The sequence below is a fragment of the Aptenodytes patagonicus genome, chromosome 13, assembly GCF_965638725.1.
Source record: "Aptenodytes patagonicus chromosome 13, bAptPat1.pri.cur, whole genome shotgun sequence".
NCBI classification, from domain to species: domain Eukaryota; kingdom Metazoa; phylum Chordata; class Aves; order Sphenisciformes; family Spheniscidae; genus Aptenodytes; species Aptenodytes patagonicus.
The window spans coordinates 4,582,735-4,600,875 of record NC_134961.1 but is presented as its reverse complement, the minus strand read 5'-3'; the positions used below and the strand labels follow the sequence as shown (position 1 = coordinate 4,600,875).

Genomic DNA, 18,141 nt, shown 5'->3' with positions numbered 1-18,141 from the left:
CGCTCCCGGCAGCACGCGCGCACGGCGGGGCGGGGCGGCACCGCCACCGGCGGGGAGCGGCGGCGGCGGCAGCGACACCTGGCGGCCGGCGGCGGCGCCAGGCGGAGCCCCCCCGCGGAGCCCCGGGCACAGCCCCGGGCAGCCCCCCGCGGAGCCCCAGGCGGAGCCCCAGGCGGAGACCCCGCAGAGCCCCGGGCAAAGCCCCGGGCACAGCCCCGGGCAGCCCCCCGCGGAGCCCCGGGCACAGCCCCCCCGCGGAGCCCCGGGCACGGCGCGGCAGCAGGCACAGAGTCGTTCCAAAGCAGAGAGCTTTAATGGCATTGCACACACCGGGGCACCCGGCGGCGTCCGCCTGCCCGGTGCCCGGCCCAAGCGCAGGCACAGACCCCCGCAGAGCCCGTTACCGGCGGCCCCGAGGCGGCAGCAGAAACGCCGGGCCCCGCCGGTGCTCGGGGCCCTCAATCCCCCCCCCCAAGTCCTCCGTCAGGCCGCTCCTGGCTGGGGCTGCCGGTACCGGTACAGGCAGACGGTCCCGTCCTGCTGCCCGGCCAGGAGGCAGGCACTGGTGGTGGCCCAGCGGGCCAGCGCCCAGCTCCCCTCCGGGTCCGGGGGCAGCAGGGCCGTGCACCGCCCCAGCAGCAGGTCCCACACTGCGACGGCTCCCGACGTCAGCACGGCCACGGCAGAAGCATCCTTCACGTCACCCTCCAGGTACCTAAGGTCGTACACAGAAGGGTCACAACGCTGCAGTTTGTTTGTCGAAACGCTATCGCATCATTTTTTAAAATTAGCTAGTTTTTAACGTAGAAAATTAATAAGCAAATTTAAGCCAACTATAGGAAGCCAGGTTATGTTACACGTCGTACCTTCAGTGCACCCGAGAACGAAGGATGTCAAGACAATCCTTCCGCAGCCTCGGTACGTACTTGACAATTGTTCAGTAAGCCAAGATCTCGACCCGCTAATACTTGCGCACATAGGAAGCGTGACGGTGGGTGTAAGTGCATTGCAGGACTGAGCCTGAAACGGCTTAGTCTTCGGAACGCAAGACATAGGAAGGAAAAGGTCATCGGACTGCAGACAGCTGCTGAGCATAAATAAACCTAGCGGAGCGCTCTTCAACAGCACAACGGCTCGGGACGCCTCGTTGGCGGACATTTTCTCAGGGGTTTTTGCCCGGGGAGTTTGCCGGACGAACCAACCCCGTTACAGCATTTCCACAGTCACTTTCTGGGGGGGGGGGGGGGGAAGACAAAAGCGTACGCCTGCAGAAAATCAATGCTCCCGTTCGTCAGCGGACCTGCGGTGAGCGGAGCCCCTCGCCGCGCGGTGACGCCGGGAGCTCAGAGGTCAGCGCACAGGCTGGCGCAGGAAGCGGGCAGGAAACAGCCAACACCCTCGCCCCATTCCAGCCTATGTGCAGGACAAACGGCAGTGACGGATGCAGCCTCCTTATCATCGGCAAGACGGCAAATGGATCCTTGCCAGCAGTGCTGCTCAGCTCGTTAAACGATTTCTCCCCCCAAAACCACCTCGAAGGAGTCATGAAGCCAGCACGCGGAGTTCCCCCAGGTACTTGCCTTCCAGCATGCCCAGGTGGGAGGGAGGAGAACATCACTCCCACGCTCCTGGCTGTTTTGGGGTTGAACGCTATCACGCGGAACGCGGGGTTGCCACAGGACTCGCTCTCTTTGGCATGTGGATGACTTAAAACGACAAACAGAAGGCCCTGATACACAGAGGAAAAAATACATCACTAAAAACAACAGCAAGAGGGGAAAAAAACCCAAAGAATTTTCCAAAAATTAATTGCTACGCTCTCTATAATCAAAGCCCCGTGGACAGTGATGCATTATTTTTACTGAATAAAATAGAAATGGTTTACTTTCCTTATCAAATTAGATAAAATCCAAAGCAGCTGCTGACTGATAAGGGCTGATGCAATACAGCAAAATGACAGCTCGGTGACCCAGTGGATTTATGCACTTATCTTTCTGCCTGAAAAAGCTAAACTTGCTGTAGGATGAGGCGACATTTAAAGTAAAATTTCTGGGCCTCATTTGAATCCCCAGGAGCTTATAAATTTAACAAGAATTCCATGCAAACCAGCACAGCTGAAAACAGCGACTCTCAGAACAGCCACAGGCCAGCACAAAATATGCTGGGATAGATATTCTGAGGAAGTCTCCAAAGAGTCTGACTCAAGCCATCATTATCGGACAAGACATCCTTGTCCCAAAAGGTTAAACGCTCACTGAAAACAATCAAATCCTTGATAAACTACAAAAATCCATCTGGAATCACAGCACAGGTGGAAGCAAGTGGGAAAGAATCATTACTATGAATCTTGGTTTTAAACAGCTGATATCCTCGGGGCTATGTGTAAACAATAACCCCTCCAAATAGGTTTTCTGACAATGGCAGTGTGCCATCACCACGCTGGCAGCTACCCACCTGTGAAATGGAAGAGACCGAGCACCAGCACTGGGCAACAGCACTTCTGCTTCCCACGCCCAAGATGCTGCTGCTTTGGAATACGCTTTGATGCATCGCTCTCATTTTATTAGTACGCTGTAGAAAGCCAAGAATTCCAGGCAGCCAGTGTGGCTTATTTCTCCTAGGTAACCTGTTTTCCTTTGAAATATCTTCAGCGTATCTAAATAGAGCTGATATTGCAATCCACTCTAGAAACCCTAATCCTTTAAGTCCCCACCACAGTTAGTCAGTGCAGTTCACGCATAAACCGTGTGTCACAGTTCACATACGTACAGAGTCGGAATATGCTCGATGGCAGATGGAAGCTGGGTAGGAATAACCAACGTGCATCTTCTTCAGGAGCTGGCCTGTTTTCAGATTCCTGCAGTTGGTGAAAACACAAGTTCTGACTGCATTTCCATCCTCTATCTGTTATTTTCTAATCACAGTTACACCGCTATGCAAGACAGACACATTTTTGGCTTCACATAAACCCAACTAAGACAAGAGGCCACGGGAAGAGATGTAACAAATGTGATGCAATAGCAAGTGGAATTACAGCAGCATAGTTCATTCACTATCTGTCCAGCTGTACAGAAGTTATAAAGTGCCAGACTGCAGGCCCTCTGACAATTACCATTTCACAGGCAAATCAGCTGCCAACCAACACCCCTAGATAACGTCTGCAGCTAGCTGTTACAGCCAGCACGTACACCTGCAAGCCAACCCATTTGACTGCAAAGGAAACACTGACCAAACAACAATGCTGTTCACTGCAGTGGTGCCAACCAAGGCGTCTCTCATTCCTTCTACTTCAGCGAAAGCTAAAACAGTTTCTTCGGGGGGCATCAAAGTCTGTCCGTCCTTGCTCCTGAATAGCAGATTAGCAAGTGAGAAAAGGCAGTCAAAAAGTACGTGTTCTGTACTCAGCACATCTCCAGAAAGAAGAGGAACCCGATGCTTTTCTACATCTGTTTCTTTCCTTTCTTCCACCTGCCACAGTGAGACCACCCCAAAACCAGCACTCACCTTCCTGTCTCTGAAAGCGATACTATTTCCACTTGCTGCTCTTGCATGGTCCTGCTGCTGCTGACCAGCCTCCTATCCTTTAGCCCAAGAACAGCTTTGATATTTCCCGTTTTTACTAGCGATTGCTTGAATGAGTCATTCTCAGAAGAATAAAGCAAGAGCCTAAATTAAGAGAAAAGTACGCCTAATGACAGAAGGAAGCATAACTCAAAGATGCCACAGCATATAAAAATAAGCATGTGTTTAAACAGTCTACCACCCCTAGGGGCGAATAAGCAAGTCTTTGTAGTTGATTTTTAGAAATCACTTCCATATCTTCCAACTGTTAAAGCTCCTGAGAATGTGACACATTAGTAAGAGAGAATTTCAACCACTACACAAAAGGAGAGTTAAGCTGCAGCTATTCAGGGTGTAAAGCGCTAGTAAGAAATAAATACACCACCTTATTTCTCCAATCTCCAAATCTCCCAATGCTATACACACGAGATTACAGGTGTCCGGCAGAGGAACGATCTGTATTACAGGAATCTAGGACAGCAAAACAAGAATTCAGTGTCACCCACAACGTCGCTTCGACTTTATTCCCATTTTCTAGAGTGTTTCAAGTAAAATGATATGGAGCAGAACTAATTTTCAGATCCCTCTGAAGAAGCACGCTTAGATTAACAGCTGAACTCTCTGCTGACTGCTTACCTAATTAAACAATCCCTGTTGATATAAGAGACAAAAAGTGTCTCCAGGGAGCGTAAGGGGAAAGAGCACAAGTCAGTGGCTGTAGTGCAGCCACCATTCGGTGCAGGAAGTATCCAATTCTAGCAGATAACAGGCGGCCGTACAAGCTACTGGCCTTCTCCATCAGCAGTGCAAATCATTCTCCTCTGTTGCCTGATGGAATGAAAAATTTATGCCACCTAAAGAATTTACCTTGCACCCAAGACTGCAAGCTCCTTGCATCTTGGGAACTAACACACTGGGACAAGAAAGTTGCCCTAAATTCTAGAAATAAGGAATGTGTTCATACCTCTCCGAGCTGCCACGTATAGACCTTTCCCCAGTGGTCGGATGCCAGAGGTTTCCACAGGGAGACAGAACTCTCGCAAGCGGTCACCACGCAGAGCGCTCTGCTGCCAGCTGCTTCCCACCACATGGTACTCACATCCACAGCGCAGGAACTTGAAGAATCCTGTCCAAAACAAAACAGCGCTGCTTTTCTTCCGATAGACATGGTTATCTAACCCGGAGGTTCAGCCTGATAAAAATGCTTGACATTCAGTGTGACGAGAATTTGAGGCTAAAACTTAATGCTTACGATGTATAATTTTGAGTAAAGTGCCAGTAGGGCACCAAGGAAAACAAGCCTGGTGGGTTTCACCCTCAGAGCAGCAAATACATTGGCTCGCTTCACAAAAATCACTTGTCATTTGAAACGACAGGGACCCGGCAGAGCCCAGAGCTGGGACAGGACTGGGGCACAGGCACCACAAAGCCCGAGTGCCACCTACCTGCAGTCACGCACTTGCTTCCCTTCTTGCACGAACAGGAGACAGGACTTGCAGTAGCACAGACTGAGTTTAAAACTAAAGAAAGCAAGGGCCTTCTCTTCTCCCTTGTAAAAAAGTTTTCAGCTTCAGCCGTATTATTGTTGGCTGGTTATGCTAACCCCCCAGACTTGCTTCTGGAGCAAAACTTTGCACTTTGGTTTGGAAAAGCTAGAGGTGACCCAGCCCCTGGCAAGCTCATTTGGAGTTCAACGGGCTTTCCCACAGATGTTGCTTCCTTGCCTGCCAACCGTCCTCTGCCCCCTACGAGACATAGGACGGTGGAAGGACACCACTGCAGGAAGACGACCCGATGGCTCAGCTGTGCAAACAGTCCTGGGCAAGATTTGCCTTGGTCATGGCATGTTCAAGCAAGGCTCCTTTCCAGAAGGGTGTGAACATCAACACGTGTATTTGGCAGTGCTGTAGTCCCTCACAAAATTTGCTCCTTACTGGGTTACTTAGTGCCTGAAATGGTGACAGGAGGCCACGGGAGCCACAGGGCAGGCAACAGGGGTACAAGGCTGAGATCATTTTACCTGGGGCTGAAGAAAAACGCAGCAGTTCTGTTTGTTAAGACATTTGCATGTGTTTAGACATTCATTATTCAGAAACAAACACTGAAATCCTTTATCAGTCAAAAGGAGTTACACAGCAATCTAACCTTTCAGCATGCGTTACCACAAGTGAAGACAGATTGCTGTCTAATTTGACCAGTTCTATTTTGTTCAACTAGCCGTTCTGCATTTTTTATTGCATTTTTGTTAAGCTTGGTATTAAAGAGCTGCTACTGACTCAGTAAACAATTATCCGATGTTATCCCACCTTTAGCTTTGATACAAGCTGCAAGCTCTCTTCTCTCAGGCCATCAAGCAGTACCGGAGTCAACTGTCCTGCTACATCTTTTTTCTGCACAAACAAGTAAAGAATGAGGATAATTCAACTTTGAAATGACATTCAGCACCTGCAAGAATGAGGCAGAAGCGTGAATTCACTCTGCACGCAGTTGTTGGAGAGCTATGGTAGGAGCACCTCTTTTTGTACTTGCAAGTCTTTGAAAAACAAGAGATCCCAGACAGGTTATTTCCTGGTTTCACCTGAAAATTGTCTTTTACCACCACTTTGCATCTCTCAGCCTTCAGAGACAAGTCATTCTCTCAATACCCATCCCGCATGCGAGTCATTTAATCTCCTTTACCAAATCCTAGCTGAAAATTTTCCTTAAGGTAGACCAACACTATATGGGTACCAGAAACTTTTTGTTCATATACACGTTTCAAACATGCATCCCGCAGTAAGCGTTGACACCCACGTCTCCAGTTTCATCAAGCAGAATTTTAAAGAATTTGCTCTTGAGGTCAAAAGACCTTAGGCAACAGATGAAAACCAAACATTTACTAAGTCAGCTAAAAGACAGCATGCAGGGCTAGCAGGCAAACAGTCAGGTGAGACTCTGGAAAAGGGGATTCGCCCACAAAACCACTGGCTTAGGACCCTTGGCAAAGAGGCCAGCTTGTTACCTGTTCAGGAGAAGCTCTGCAGGATCTCTGCTGTTTGCTCTCTGACTGCTGATGCTTCTCCAAGGCCACAGCCTCCTCAGATTTATTATCAGGACCTCTTTCGGCTTCTAAAGGAAACTTTGTACCTTGTTCCTCCTCTTTTCTAGCAGATCCTGCACCACAGCTGTCCAAGTGCAGTGGAATGGCAGGGTCTTTGCATTCCCCATCATCCACAGCCTGGGCAGGTGCTCCTTTGGAGGAGTGCAGGCTCACTTGTGAGGGAGGTACAGAAGGTGTATTGGGGAAGACCTCACTGCGTACTGATGGTGAAACAGCTGGGGTTGCACCCACAACAGGGAAAACAGATGAGGAAATCTGAGACTCAGGCTGATTGGGAGCACCAGCTAAGACAGTCCCCATGGGAGTAAATAGCAATTCATGGCTGGAAAGTTCCTTCCTGGAAGCTGGGCTTTCTAAGTGCGGTAACTTGGGCAACCCATTTTTGAAAGGCGAAATCAAATTACTTTTGAGACTTCTTTCTTCTGGATTCGTTTGTGCATCTTGCGTGTCCTCAGAAGCCACACCATCTCCAAACACACTAGGAATAAAAACCTCCAAGTCATTCACAGGGGAAGATTCTAATTTCTCAAGTTTTAGTACTCCAAATTCCTCATCCGGCAAGTGAAAGTCTCGGATACCCAGTCTGGGGGCCAGCCACTGGAGACTGCGGAAGGAGAAGAGAGAGCCACCGGTATCGGGGTCCACAGCAGGGAGGCCAAGAGAAGCGGGACCCTCTGAACGTGTTGGATAGCTACATCCTCTTTTGCTCTCACCTAGAAAAGCAGAGGAATACAAGAGAGAACGTCACACATCATAGAATAACCAGCAACTAGCCTTTTCAGAATATCTCATCCAGAGTGTCACTCTAATCTATTTTTTTTAAAAAAAAAAAAAAGGATATCCATCTTAACACATGGAAGTGGCACTTTTCTGGAAAGACATTACACTCTGCAATTGCTCTGCATCAAGCCTTCAGCTAAAATATCATTGCCAAAGACTGCCAGAATTGACTGGGTGCTTGGTCAGTTTGTTTCGTTTGGGTTTCTCCCAACGCTTTCTCTTTCCACAACATTCACAGACCCTCAGACTGTAATGCTGCTCTTTGTGTTTCACACTTGTCAGCACTAAAAAAAAAAAATCAATCATTAATATGCAGACTTAGTTGGAGAACCAGATTTACATCCATTTGCTGGAAAAATCAGGTCCAGTGTGCACAACATGCGCTCCAACAGCAAAGGCAGCTTAAGAAGTTCTCAGCCCTGCTCCTCATCCATGCACTGCCGTTCACTCCCCGTCACTGTGCTGAAGCAGAAGTTTCTGGAATTGTTCAAGGAACACGGGCACCACAATGACCTAAATTTTTAAAAAAATCTCTCTTATTTAAAAAAAAAAAAAAAATAGTTAACCCATATCAGATTTTCTTGAATAAAAAAACATGGTAGGGCACGAACAGCAGTGCATGCACTCACTGGGACGTCTCCCTGCCTTGCTCCTGGGCTGCGGTTTTAGGGAGCCCTTATACCTGATGACGTACCTTTTGAGACTTGACTGGCTCTCTGTCTTGCAGAGGAACGCAGGGAGCGGCGCGGAGGGACATTAATCGCTAGGAGCTGCTCAGCCCCTCGCACGTGCTGATTCTTAACATGCTCCACGGAATGTTTATCAGCCTGACACACAGTTAAGTTGGCTTCCAGATCTCCTGTATGGCTGGCAAAAGTTTCATTCCCTGGGTTCAGAGAATCGCTGTTCTGAAGTGGATTTTGAACCTGTTCTAACAGCGTCTTACGGCATTTGCCAAGCACTTGGCTTCCTCCAGGAGGAGGATCGGCACTCATTGGCTGTACAGCGCCCGTCACTTCTGTCTCTCCAGACCCAAGAGCTGCAGCAGCAGCCAACCTTCTCTCATCTGAAGATGATTTTTCAAGATCAGCCTCACAGTTTTCCTTTTCACTCTGACATTCATTTGACAGCAGACTACTGCTGTCCCTCGTTGTTACGAGATCCAAACTTTCTATAAGTTCTTGTGACACTTGATGCACAGGGGACTTGCAGGCAGACTTTCTTCTCCCCTTTTGTTTCCTCTGTGATCGTCTCTGATCGTGCTTTGTGCTAGTGACACTGTTTTGAGAAATCGATCCAAGTGAAGTGCTGCTACCACTGGATGCAGGAAGAGATTTCTGAGGACTACTTGAATTTGCTGGATCATTTTCTGCACCGAGAAAAGGGAACGGCACGAACCCTGCCTCCAAATCATTTTCAACTCTTTCTTGGGAGGGCCGATCTGCACTTGCATCTTTCTGCTTGCACTTACTTCGCTGACCTTTCTTGCTTCTGCCCAGCTGGCTGAGAATTACAGCATCAAGGTCCACTTTCCTCTGGCAATTAGACATGCGTCGAGTTGTCCTGACGTAGTATTCAACCGGAAAGAGAAGCCCTTCAACCACCGTGCAAGAGCTCAGTGCGCTTTCAGGAGCTGTTGCCTTTTCTGGATGAGAAAGTCTCGACCGAATTTCAAGCTGTTGATTCTCCAACAGTTCTTCAACATTGCCCAGAGCATGATCTGTAGGAAAGGGATTTAAGCTATTAGCGTCACTTTGATTTCCTTCATGGCTTTCGCTCTCATTAGTTATACTGTTATTTCCGTCAGCAGGCAATACTTCATTTTCTGACATTAAACCCAAGAGCCTATGTAATTCTCCCTGGTCTTCACACATACTCTCACCATCCGTTTGGTTTATTGCACTGGAGGATTCTTTTCCTCCGTCGCCACTGGTGTCAAGTAAAACAGAGTCACGGTTCTCTGAACACAGCCATGCAGGCTCACAGTTATCAGGTGTGGCCACAGCGCGTGGGGACTCAGGCTGCCAGACATCGCTGCTGTCCCTCAGCGCGCACAGGAACAGCTCGGGCACTCCTGGAGGGACACTGTCTTCAGGCATGTCTTGTACAACTCCTAACGCCGCATCGGCAGGAGTGAAACTGTTTTCTTCTCTCTGCACAAGTGCTGGTCTGGATGCTCTTTGAGCGTCTTCCTCAGCGTTCGAGAGGCTGCTTCGCCTGAAGACTGGTGACCGAAGTTCCTCTGTACTGGCAATTTGATTTTTCACTGTTTCATCAGCGTTGATTAGATGCACATCACGCACTGATTCCCTTTCCTCTGATACCGGAGCCTTCGTCCGTCTCCTCAGCTTCATCAAGCTTCTGGAGGTTTGGGTTTTTTTCTCCTCAGGGGCAGGCCTAACCATTCCACGGCACAGGTTTTCCTGGCTAGCCTGTACGCTTTCTGCCCGTGAGCTGTCCTGCAGGCTAACCTCATTACTGGAGAATTCGGGAACGTGTTTAAATGTGACAGATGTTTTCTTCTCTGTGTCAAGACCAGAGCAGGTTTTAGTCTGTAACTGAGAGGTTTCTTGTTTGTCAGCACTAGGAGATACGTTATCTCTAGAACCTGTGGGAAAAAATGTCGTACGCGTCAAGTACTCCCAGCAAAGTCCCATCCAAGAAAAACATCACACAGTAGAACTAGGCGACTTTGTTAGGAGCGAAAGAGTGGGACCTTACAGTCGGGATCAGAGCGCGCTGCGGACCTGGCGAGGAGGAAGGGAGAGGAGGTGTTGCTGCAGACCACCGTTCAGCAGCACCGGGCAGGCCGCGCGCGGGTACGGGGGGCAGCGGAGGCGGCAGCGGCCGCAGAGGGGGGACAGCGGGGCCCGGAGCGAGGCGGTCAGCAGAGCTGGGGCCCGGCCCAGGACGGGCCGCGGGGGCACAGAAGGGCGACAGCGGCCGGGCTGGGACCCCCGCCCCGGCCCGCCGCCCGGGCGAGGACAAGGGGGGGGGGCACACGGCAGCCGGCGGGGCCCTCCGGGCGCTGCCGCCGACCCGCCCCGAAGCGGGAGGCCGCCTGCCGGCTCCTACCTGCGGCGCTCCGCCCCCGCCGGCCTCCTTCCGCCGCCGTGCCCCGGCCGTGGCTCCGGGCTCGCTCGGCTCGCCGCGCCCGCTGCGGACACAACACCGGCGCAGGGCTGGGACCGGCCTCCCGGCGCCTCCTCCCGCGCCCGGCCGGCCCAGCCCCGCCGGCCCCGGCCCCGGCCCGCTCACCCGCAGCCGGCTGACGGTCTCGCTGTACTCCCTCCTCAGCAGCGCCAGCTTCTCCCTCAGCTGCAAGACACAACGCACCGGGCTGGGGCTGGCACCGCCGCGCCGCGCCCGCAGCCCCGGGCCCCGCTCGGCCCCGCCCGGCCCCGCACCTTCTCCTTCTCGGCGCCGCTGAGGGCCTCGCCGCCCGCAGCTTCCCCCACGGCCGCCGGTCCCTCCACGGCGGCCGCCGGTCCCTCCATGGCGGCCGCCGGCGGGAAGCGCGCGGCGCGCGGGCGGTGCGTGCCCATAGCAACCGGGCCGCCGTAAGCCGCGCCCGCGGCGGAAGCGCTGGCTGGCGGCGGGGAGGGGGAGACGGAAGTGACGCGCCGGAAGCCGGGAGTGGCTGTGCGGAAGCGGTGCCGCCGCCATGGAGCTGAGCGAGATGCTCTACAACAAGTCCGAGTACATCGAGACGGTGCGAGGGGGCCGGGGGACGCTGGAGGGGGCCGGGGCCGGCGGGGTCGGCTGAGGGGGCCGAGTCGGGCTCGCTGAGGCGCTGGGGTGTCGCGGCGGCGGGGCGCGGGAGGCGGCGGGGCCCGGGAGGCGGCGGGGCGCGGGAGGCGGCGGGGCCCGGGAGGCGGCCGGGCCCGGGAGGCGGCCGCGGGCTGCGAGCGGCCGCAGTGACCCGCCCCTTCTCCCCGCAGGCGTCCGGCAATAAGGTGAGCCGGCAGTCCGTGCTGTGCGGCAGCCAGAACATCGTCCTCAACGGCAAGGTAGGCGGCGGGGAGGGGGCCGCGGTGTCCCCCCCGCCCCGGTACCTCCTTCCGCCCAGCAGCTGGGCTGGGTGGGAGGGGAGCGCGGCCAAGCCGCGGGGTCCCTGTCACCACCGCAGCAGCACCCGCTCCGTGCTCTGCTGTCCGCCGACAACCCCCGTCGGCCCCGTGGTGCCAGAGCTCCGCTCTCCCAGAGCGCGGACAGAGCCCCCTCTGCGTGCGAGCGGATCGTGGCGCTTTTATCCGTGCGACAACGTATTTCTGTTTGTGCCTACGCCTCGCTTTGTGCATTGGCTCGCTTTGTGCGGCTCGCTGGCACAATGGGGGCGCAGCTGGTGGTTCCGGGCTCCTGTGCGTTTGCTTTGTTCTCGCTTTTCTTTTGACTGAAAGAATCCTCTCTAAGGTAACGTAATCTTGCTGGAGCGGCCCGACCTCTGCATGAGGCTGGGTAATAACTGGTAACACGGGTAGAAATTGGAGCTCGTTTATCCCTCTCTTCTTCTCCAGACAATAGTTATGAACGACTGCATCATCCGCGGTGACCTGGCAAACGTACGGGTTGGACGACACTGCGTGGTGAAAAGCCGCAGTGTCATCAGACCGCCCTTCAAGAAGTTTAGTAAAGGGTAAGAGGTCTCCTTCCTTTAGGGAAAGTGAAGATAAAGTCTATATGCTTAAGAAAATATACCAGCTTGGCTGGGATCTGTATTCAGAGGGCTGTGTTCCTTTTGCAGCAGTCTGGAGAAATATGTCCCTCTGACCTGCCGTTTCCTCAAATTTTCAGCTTTGCCTTGAGGGTTAGCGTTCCCTTCAGACCACAGCGTGGGAAGGCTGGGATATATTAAAATAGCTAAGTGAAGAACATGTTTCACTTGTTCTTTGTTCATTCACAACGTCTTCCTGGTGCTCGTTTGGGTCATCCTTTAGAAAGCGATGAGAAAAGACCAGTGACCGTTCGATCTTCCTTAGTATCAGATCTACCTCTGGTAATCCAGCCGGGGACGGGAGACCTCGCAGTGTGATTTTGGGTCTAACAGTGCCGCGGATCAGTCTGTATATTGTACACCTGAACAAATAACTCTCCTGTCACAGGGTGGCTTTTTTCCCTCTCCACATTGGTGATCATGTCTTCATAGAAGAGGACTGTGTTGTCAACGCAGCCCAGATTGGCTCCTATGTCCACATAGGCAAGAACTGTGTCATTGTGAGTGCCGTCTCTCTGTCTTTCCTTTAAACTCTTGAGCACTGTGGAGGCTTTGTGACAACAGTGGGAAGGTTTCCGCACCAGCTGGCTGGAGCAAGCATACTTACTCTGTGCTGTTCCTTTCTCCTCATTCCCCCACAGAAAGCGGTGCTTTCAGTTTTGCGTTTCTGAGGATAGCGGGTTCAGCTGACCGCTGTTTGGAGAATCTGTCCCAACAATGTTGTGGCTAACGGGACTCTCCAGGAAAGACAGCCCTTCCACGGAGTACAAGTGGAATTGCGTTTCTACGCAAATAACGCAAAACAGTCAAGGTTGCTGTCTGCTGAGTTAGAGAAGGCCTTGCTCTGTTACTGCATGACTCGGGTTCTCGGTTCCAGTTTGCGCATTGACATGTGTTAATATGCAGCTGCCCGTACACGTGTTAGTCGAGAGCAAACAGACTTTTTTCCCTCAAAAAAGGAAAAAGTGAATTCTGTTGGGAAGAGTGTTCAGTCAGGGTGAAGATTTATTCCCGTGATCCCTTACACAGAATGTGTTTTGAGCAGTTAAATTTGTTGAAGTTTAGGTAACGTATCAGGAATAAGCAAAAGCATATAGTATTTTAAGTATAAACTTTACCTAATCTCTGTTTTAGGGTCGTAGATGCGTTTTGAAAGACTGCTGCAAAATCTTAGACAACACAGTACTACCTCCTGAAACAGTAGTCCCACCTTTCACAGTCTTCTCGGGCTGCCCAGGTATGCTCCCTGTAACTTTACTTGCACAGAAGTGTGGATAACGTGGATATTCTTATTTTAAAATGAGATTGCTATGACAAAGTTGCCTGTTAGCATTTAGTGCCTAGAAATAAAGGTATAGGGCACTTGGTGAACTCAAAAATAACACTTTTAACTTGCGAAACTCGCTGTTTTAGTTAGGTAGGTAGTATATGTTTACTCAGAACAGTATTGCTAGGATGCCAGCTGTGGCCATCCTGTACAGCAAGCAACACAGCTTTTCAGGTGTCTGGAACCCAGCAGGCACTAGGCTCTGGCAGAGGGAGCACTCCTCCTTCTGTGGTTTCTGGTTTTGCAGGTGTTTCAGTGGTTCAGACTGCAGGAAGTCCACTTGCTCGTTTATTCATATGTTAATAGGGAGGTGGGTACATTAAACTGAGGATATGAGAGTGTTTAGTTCCTGCCCGTTGACCTGGCTGTGCCGGAGATCTCATTGTACAAATTGCACACGCCGCCATTTCTCTTCTGATAGTGTTTTACGGGGAACGGCGGAAGCTGTTGGGGGACCCAGCTGCAGCAGTCTGTCCGACCTCTGCCCCAGGGGGTACGATGGGAACGATCCCACCGTATTGCTCGACACGAGAGGAGAGCCCTTTGCTGTTCCATATAGTATTTATTTACAATTCATTCAAAGCCACTGCTTTGAATGTTGAATATGAGCTTATGTCTGCTTTCTCCTGCAAGAACGCTGATGGTCATACCCTTGTTCTTCTTCCAGGACTCTTCTCTGGGGAACTCCCGGAATGCACCCAGGAACTCATGATGGACGTTACGAAGAGCTATTATCAGAAGTTCTTGCCACTCACTCAGGTCTAGTAGCCTATTTACCATGTTTCAGAGCAGTTAAGGCACGCAGGAGTATTCTGGGGGCGGGGAGGGGGATATTGTTCAGTCAGACCAGGGCACGGCCCTCCGCTGTTCCTGAGCGCTTCTGTGAGTGTTCCTCAACACTAATGGTCTGGCCAAGCAGTCCCTCGTGAAAGCTGCTGTGTCATGTTGTTTAAACTTTGTATGTTCATTTGAATGTAATTCATTCCATGTTGTCTGAATTGTGCGATTAAATGTTGTGGAGCTAGGAAAGCTGACAGAATTCCCTTTAGGGCAGCATCTCCTCGTTGCAGCTGGGCAGCAAGGCAAAGTTGACAGCACGTACTCTGCAGCCTAAGCCTGTCTTTCCACGTCAGTTCTGCTCCTCACCCAAAGCAAGTGGGTTTACGTTCGCTAGAAGCAATCTCCATCCTAGAACAGAAGAGCTGTGTGGCTGACGTGCGTGTTATTGGCAGTTACTTACCAGGTTCGTTAGACTCAGTGCTTTCCTTTGGAAAAATATTTGCCGCTCTGTAGGCCTGCGTGTTGAGGTGGATGGCCTCTTCCTTTTCTCCCTGTGGACTGAGATTCCCTCCTATAGGGACAGGATATCGTTCATCGTCCTGGGATTGGCTTTAGGACTTTTGGCTGACGTTGAAACCTGTCTTTCTATGCCTTGCCTGACAGGACACTTCTTAGCTTTTAGCTCTTGAAGTAGACGTCCGTCCTGTGCTCTCACCCGTCACGCAGGGTCAGCATTCTCGTGGCCAGTGCATGTTCTACTTCCTGAACATCGCAGACCTTAAAGAGCCAAAGGGCTTTGGAAAGAGGATTGCCATGTCACTCGCAGAATTCAGTGCAGCAGAAAGTGGGTAATTAAAAGCAGAAACTGGAGGTGGGTGAGAGAACGCTGCAATTGTCCCCATTTATTACCCAGTATGTATATTTGCAGAAAGCTCTTTGGTGCTTTTCTGCATTATAAAACTTAAGAAGGAGATTCAGACTTCTTAGAAAGAGTGAACATTTCATTTTGGACGTGTAACAGAGCAGGAATAATTCTTGCTGGGAGCAGCTCTGTGAAAGTTGGAGACAGCTGACACTTGTGTGTACCTGACTCGGTACCAGACAACTGGCTAAAAATGAATCTGCCTGCTCTGGTTGTGTTATATTAAAGCTTAGCATCGTCCTTCTCTAGCTTTTAAAACCGGGGCTCCTGCATGTTGTAGTGTAGCAGCTGGGGGCCAGGACGCATATTAGTTACGTAGTAGGTGGATGGCTGTGAGATCAGCAGCCCTGGAGCCTTCAGCCGCTCTGTATAATGCGAAGCACTGATACACCTTAAAGAGCAAACAGCTGTACAAGTACTGAAGTGTGTAGTAACTGCTGTTAATCAAATGTAACACCACTGACTGGTTTGTTTGTATTTTTACTGTACATAAATTAAAGCCTCTTCAGTTGTTCAAGTGACTCAAGGTTGTGACTCTTCAAATCAAACTTGAGACTAGAGTGAGGTTTCTGCTGTGCCTGGGCACATGAGTCGTCTTGTTCTGTGACTGTTACAGGCCATTACTGGCTATTACAGTGTCAGTGCAGTACAGTGTGAAACAGCTGCTTCTGTCTGCCTCTGAGCTGATGACTTTCACCCACAAATGATTCCAGCATTGGTGTTTCATAATGGCTCTGACAGAGAGTGTCTTTGCTTCTGTTCTTCGTGCTGAAGCGAGAATCCTAAAGCCACCGGGGTGACTGTAAAAACCACTCTTTGGCATTGAAACGCTAGGCACGCCTATTTGGGACAGCAGTAGCTCCGGTAGTGTTGCTTCGAGCGCTTGGAAATGGCCCACTTTTTGGGTCTAGCCATCCCAGATGGCATGACTCCCTTTGCACCTCTGTAGAAGAGCAGGAGCTGGAGCCAGCTTCTCATGGCAGGGAGCACAGCTGGGACAAGAAGATGAGATTCTGTGTTGAAGCTGCAACAACCGGGCTGGTGCTGCTGAGCTCTCCGATGCAGTGGATCGGTTAGGTCGTGTCTGTCCGGTTCCAACAGAGGTGAAGTGTTTTACTAGAAGCCCAGATTCGGCGGGACTGTTGCACCGCCTAGCCCCGTACTGGCTAGAAATACCTGTTCAGTGGCAGCTGTGTTCCTCGAGTCCTGAGGTGGGAGTGGAGAACAAGCACAGAAGGAAGCTGTGTTCTTCCTGCGATCTCGGGTGGGTTCAGGGGGGTGTCCATGTGAAAGGCCCAGGCTCGCCGCTTTTTCTACCTGCGTGAAAAAGTATTAAGTGTTCCTTGCGGCTGTACTACAGGCAGCTTCCTGATTGACTTCAATTTCCAAAAATGTTTAGTTCCTGCTGTCCAGGATCTGACTAGCCCTTGCATAAGCCGTTTGCAGTGAGGGGCTATAGGAGGCCTCCCCTGTCACAAGACCTGACAGGTTTGGGGATTCTCGCAGGATTTCCTGCAGGTCAGATGTTTAGGGGTTTATGCTGCCGCTCGCAGGTACTACTTCGCCCTGTTAACTTGCTGTCAGCTGTCTCTTGAAGCGTGGGAAGCCGCACTGTATTTGGTCAGGAGGGGGCTGTGTGTGCTGTGTTGCCATGGTGTCGCTTCAAAGTTTCAACACCACATAGTACGTTTCACCGGGATCGCTTGATTAACGGCCGCAGTTGGGCAGCGTGGAGCTAGGCTGCTGGTGTGGGAGAGGGGTGGGAAGAGGCGGCTGCCAAGTTAAGGGATGTGAGTTTTGAGAGTGGGAGTGGGATAGCAGCTGGAAAAGCGTTGCATTTCCACGATCACTTGAGCAGCACGGCTGTGGTGCAGTGAGGGATACGACACTGCACGGTTACTTAGGCGTTTCTTGGCCTACTCTTCCTTCTAGCAGGCTGAGCAGAGCCTTCTGCCTTAATTAAAACCTCTTTTATTGTCTCTGTTAAGGTGGCCTCTGCCAGGGTCTAAAACCAAGTCGCCACTGAAGATCTCAAACACTCAGCACTGTTAACGTCCCTTAGATTTGGCCACTTTATCCTCCTGTCCTCTGAAGCATCCCTCTGACCTGGGCTCACCTCTACGCCTCTGCCAGCTCTGGGAAGACGGAGCGTCAGTGGGTTGCAGCGTGCTACTACAGCCCCGGGGAATTACAACCTTCTGATGGCAACATTCAGTCTAGCGCAGTGCAGTGAGGTGTGACTTCTAAGAGGGGGGCTTTGCTGCGAAGCCAAAGAGGAGCTGTAGGTGCGCGGGGGGAGCATGCCCCTTAGGGAGGGAAACGCCTTCTTTCAGGAGTCTTGTACAAACAGTGATTGCTTCAAACACTGAGTTGCTCTATTGCTTCATTGATCCTATATGCTTTACTCCAGTTTGCTGTGACCAAGACCCGTGGGTCGTGCCGGTCACTCGTATTGCAGGGCACGCGGAGTCCTCGGGAACAGGCAGCGGGGGCTGCAGGGCCCTCCTCTCGCTCACTCTGCGTCCGCTGCCGGCTGCGAGAGGCGCTGGGCCAGATGCTGATGGCTCTTCAGAAGTGCTGGGCCAGATGCTGATGGCTCCAGAAGTGCTGGGCCAGATGCTGATGGCTCCAGAAGTGCTGGGCCAGATGCTGATGGCTCTTCAGAAGTGCTGGGCCAGATGCTGATGGCTCCAGAAGTGCTGGGCCAGATGCTGATGGCTCCAGAAGTGCTGGGCCAGATGCTGATGGCTCTTCAGAAGTGCTGGGCCAGATGCTGATGGCTCCAGAAGTGCTGGGCCAGATGCTGATGGCTCCAGAAGTGCTGGGCCAGATGCTGATGGCTCCAGAAGTGCTGGGCCAGATGCTGATGGCTCTTCAGAAGTGCTGGGCCAGATGCTGATGGCTCTTCAGAAGTGCTGGGCCAGATGCTGATGGCTCCAGAAGTGCAGCTGCTCAGT

At 51.7% G+C, this 18,141-nt stretch overlaps 2 protein-coding genes across 2 annotated transcripts; one reads left to right on the top strand and one right to left on the bottom strand.

The window, feature by feature from the left end:
• Positions 1–296: 296 nt before the first annotated feature.
• On the bottom strand, positions 297–11,107 carry PALB2 (partner and localizer of BRCA2). The gene is made up of 12 exons (XM_076351269.1): positions 10,849–11,107; positions 10,700–10,759; positions 8,136–10,049; positions 6,563–7,374; positions 5,868–5,951; positions 4,526–4,687; positions 3,947–4,032; positions 3,505–3,666; positions 3,230–3,346; positions 2,770–2,857; positions 1,581–1,729; positions 297–715 (listed from the first exon to the last, which is right to left on the bottom strand). Exons 1-12 carry the CDS (start codon positions 11,105–11,107, stop codon positions 484–486), a joined length of 4,125 nt encoding a protein of 1,374 aa, XP_076207384.1. The 3' UTR covers positions 297–483.
• Positions 11,060–17,553, top strand: DCTN5 (dynactin subunit 5). Its single transcript, XM_076351425.1, has 7 exons — positions 11,060–11,153; positions 11,383–11,451; positions 11,959–12,077; positions 12,544–12,655; positions 13,290–13,392; positions 14,150–14,241; positions 17,173–17,553. The coding sequence occupies exons 1-7, from the start codon at positions 11,106–11,108 to the stop codon at positions 17,191–17,193; spliced, it is 564 nt and encodes a 187-aa protein (XP_076207540.1). The 5' UTR covers positions 11,060–11,105; the 3' UTR covers positions 17,194–17,553.
• Positions 17,554–18,141: the final 588 nt, after the last annotated feature.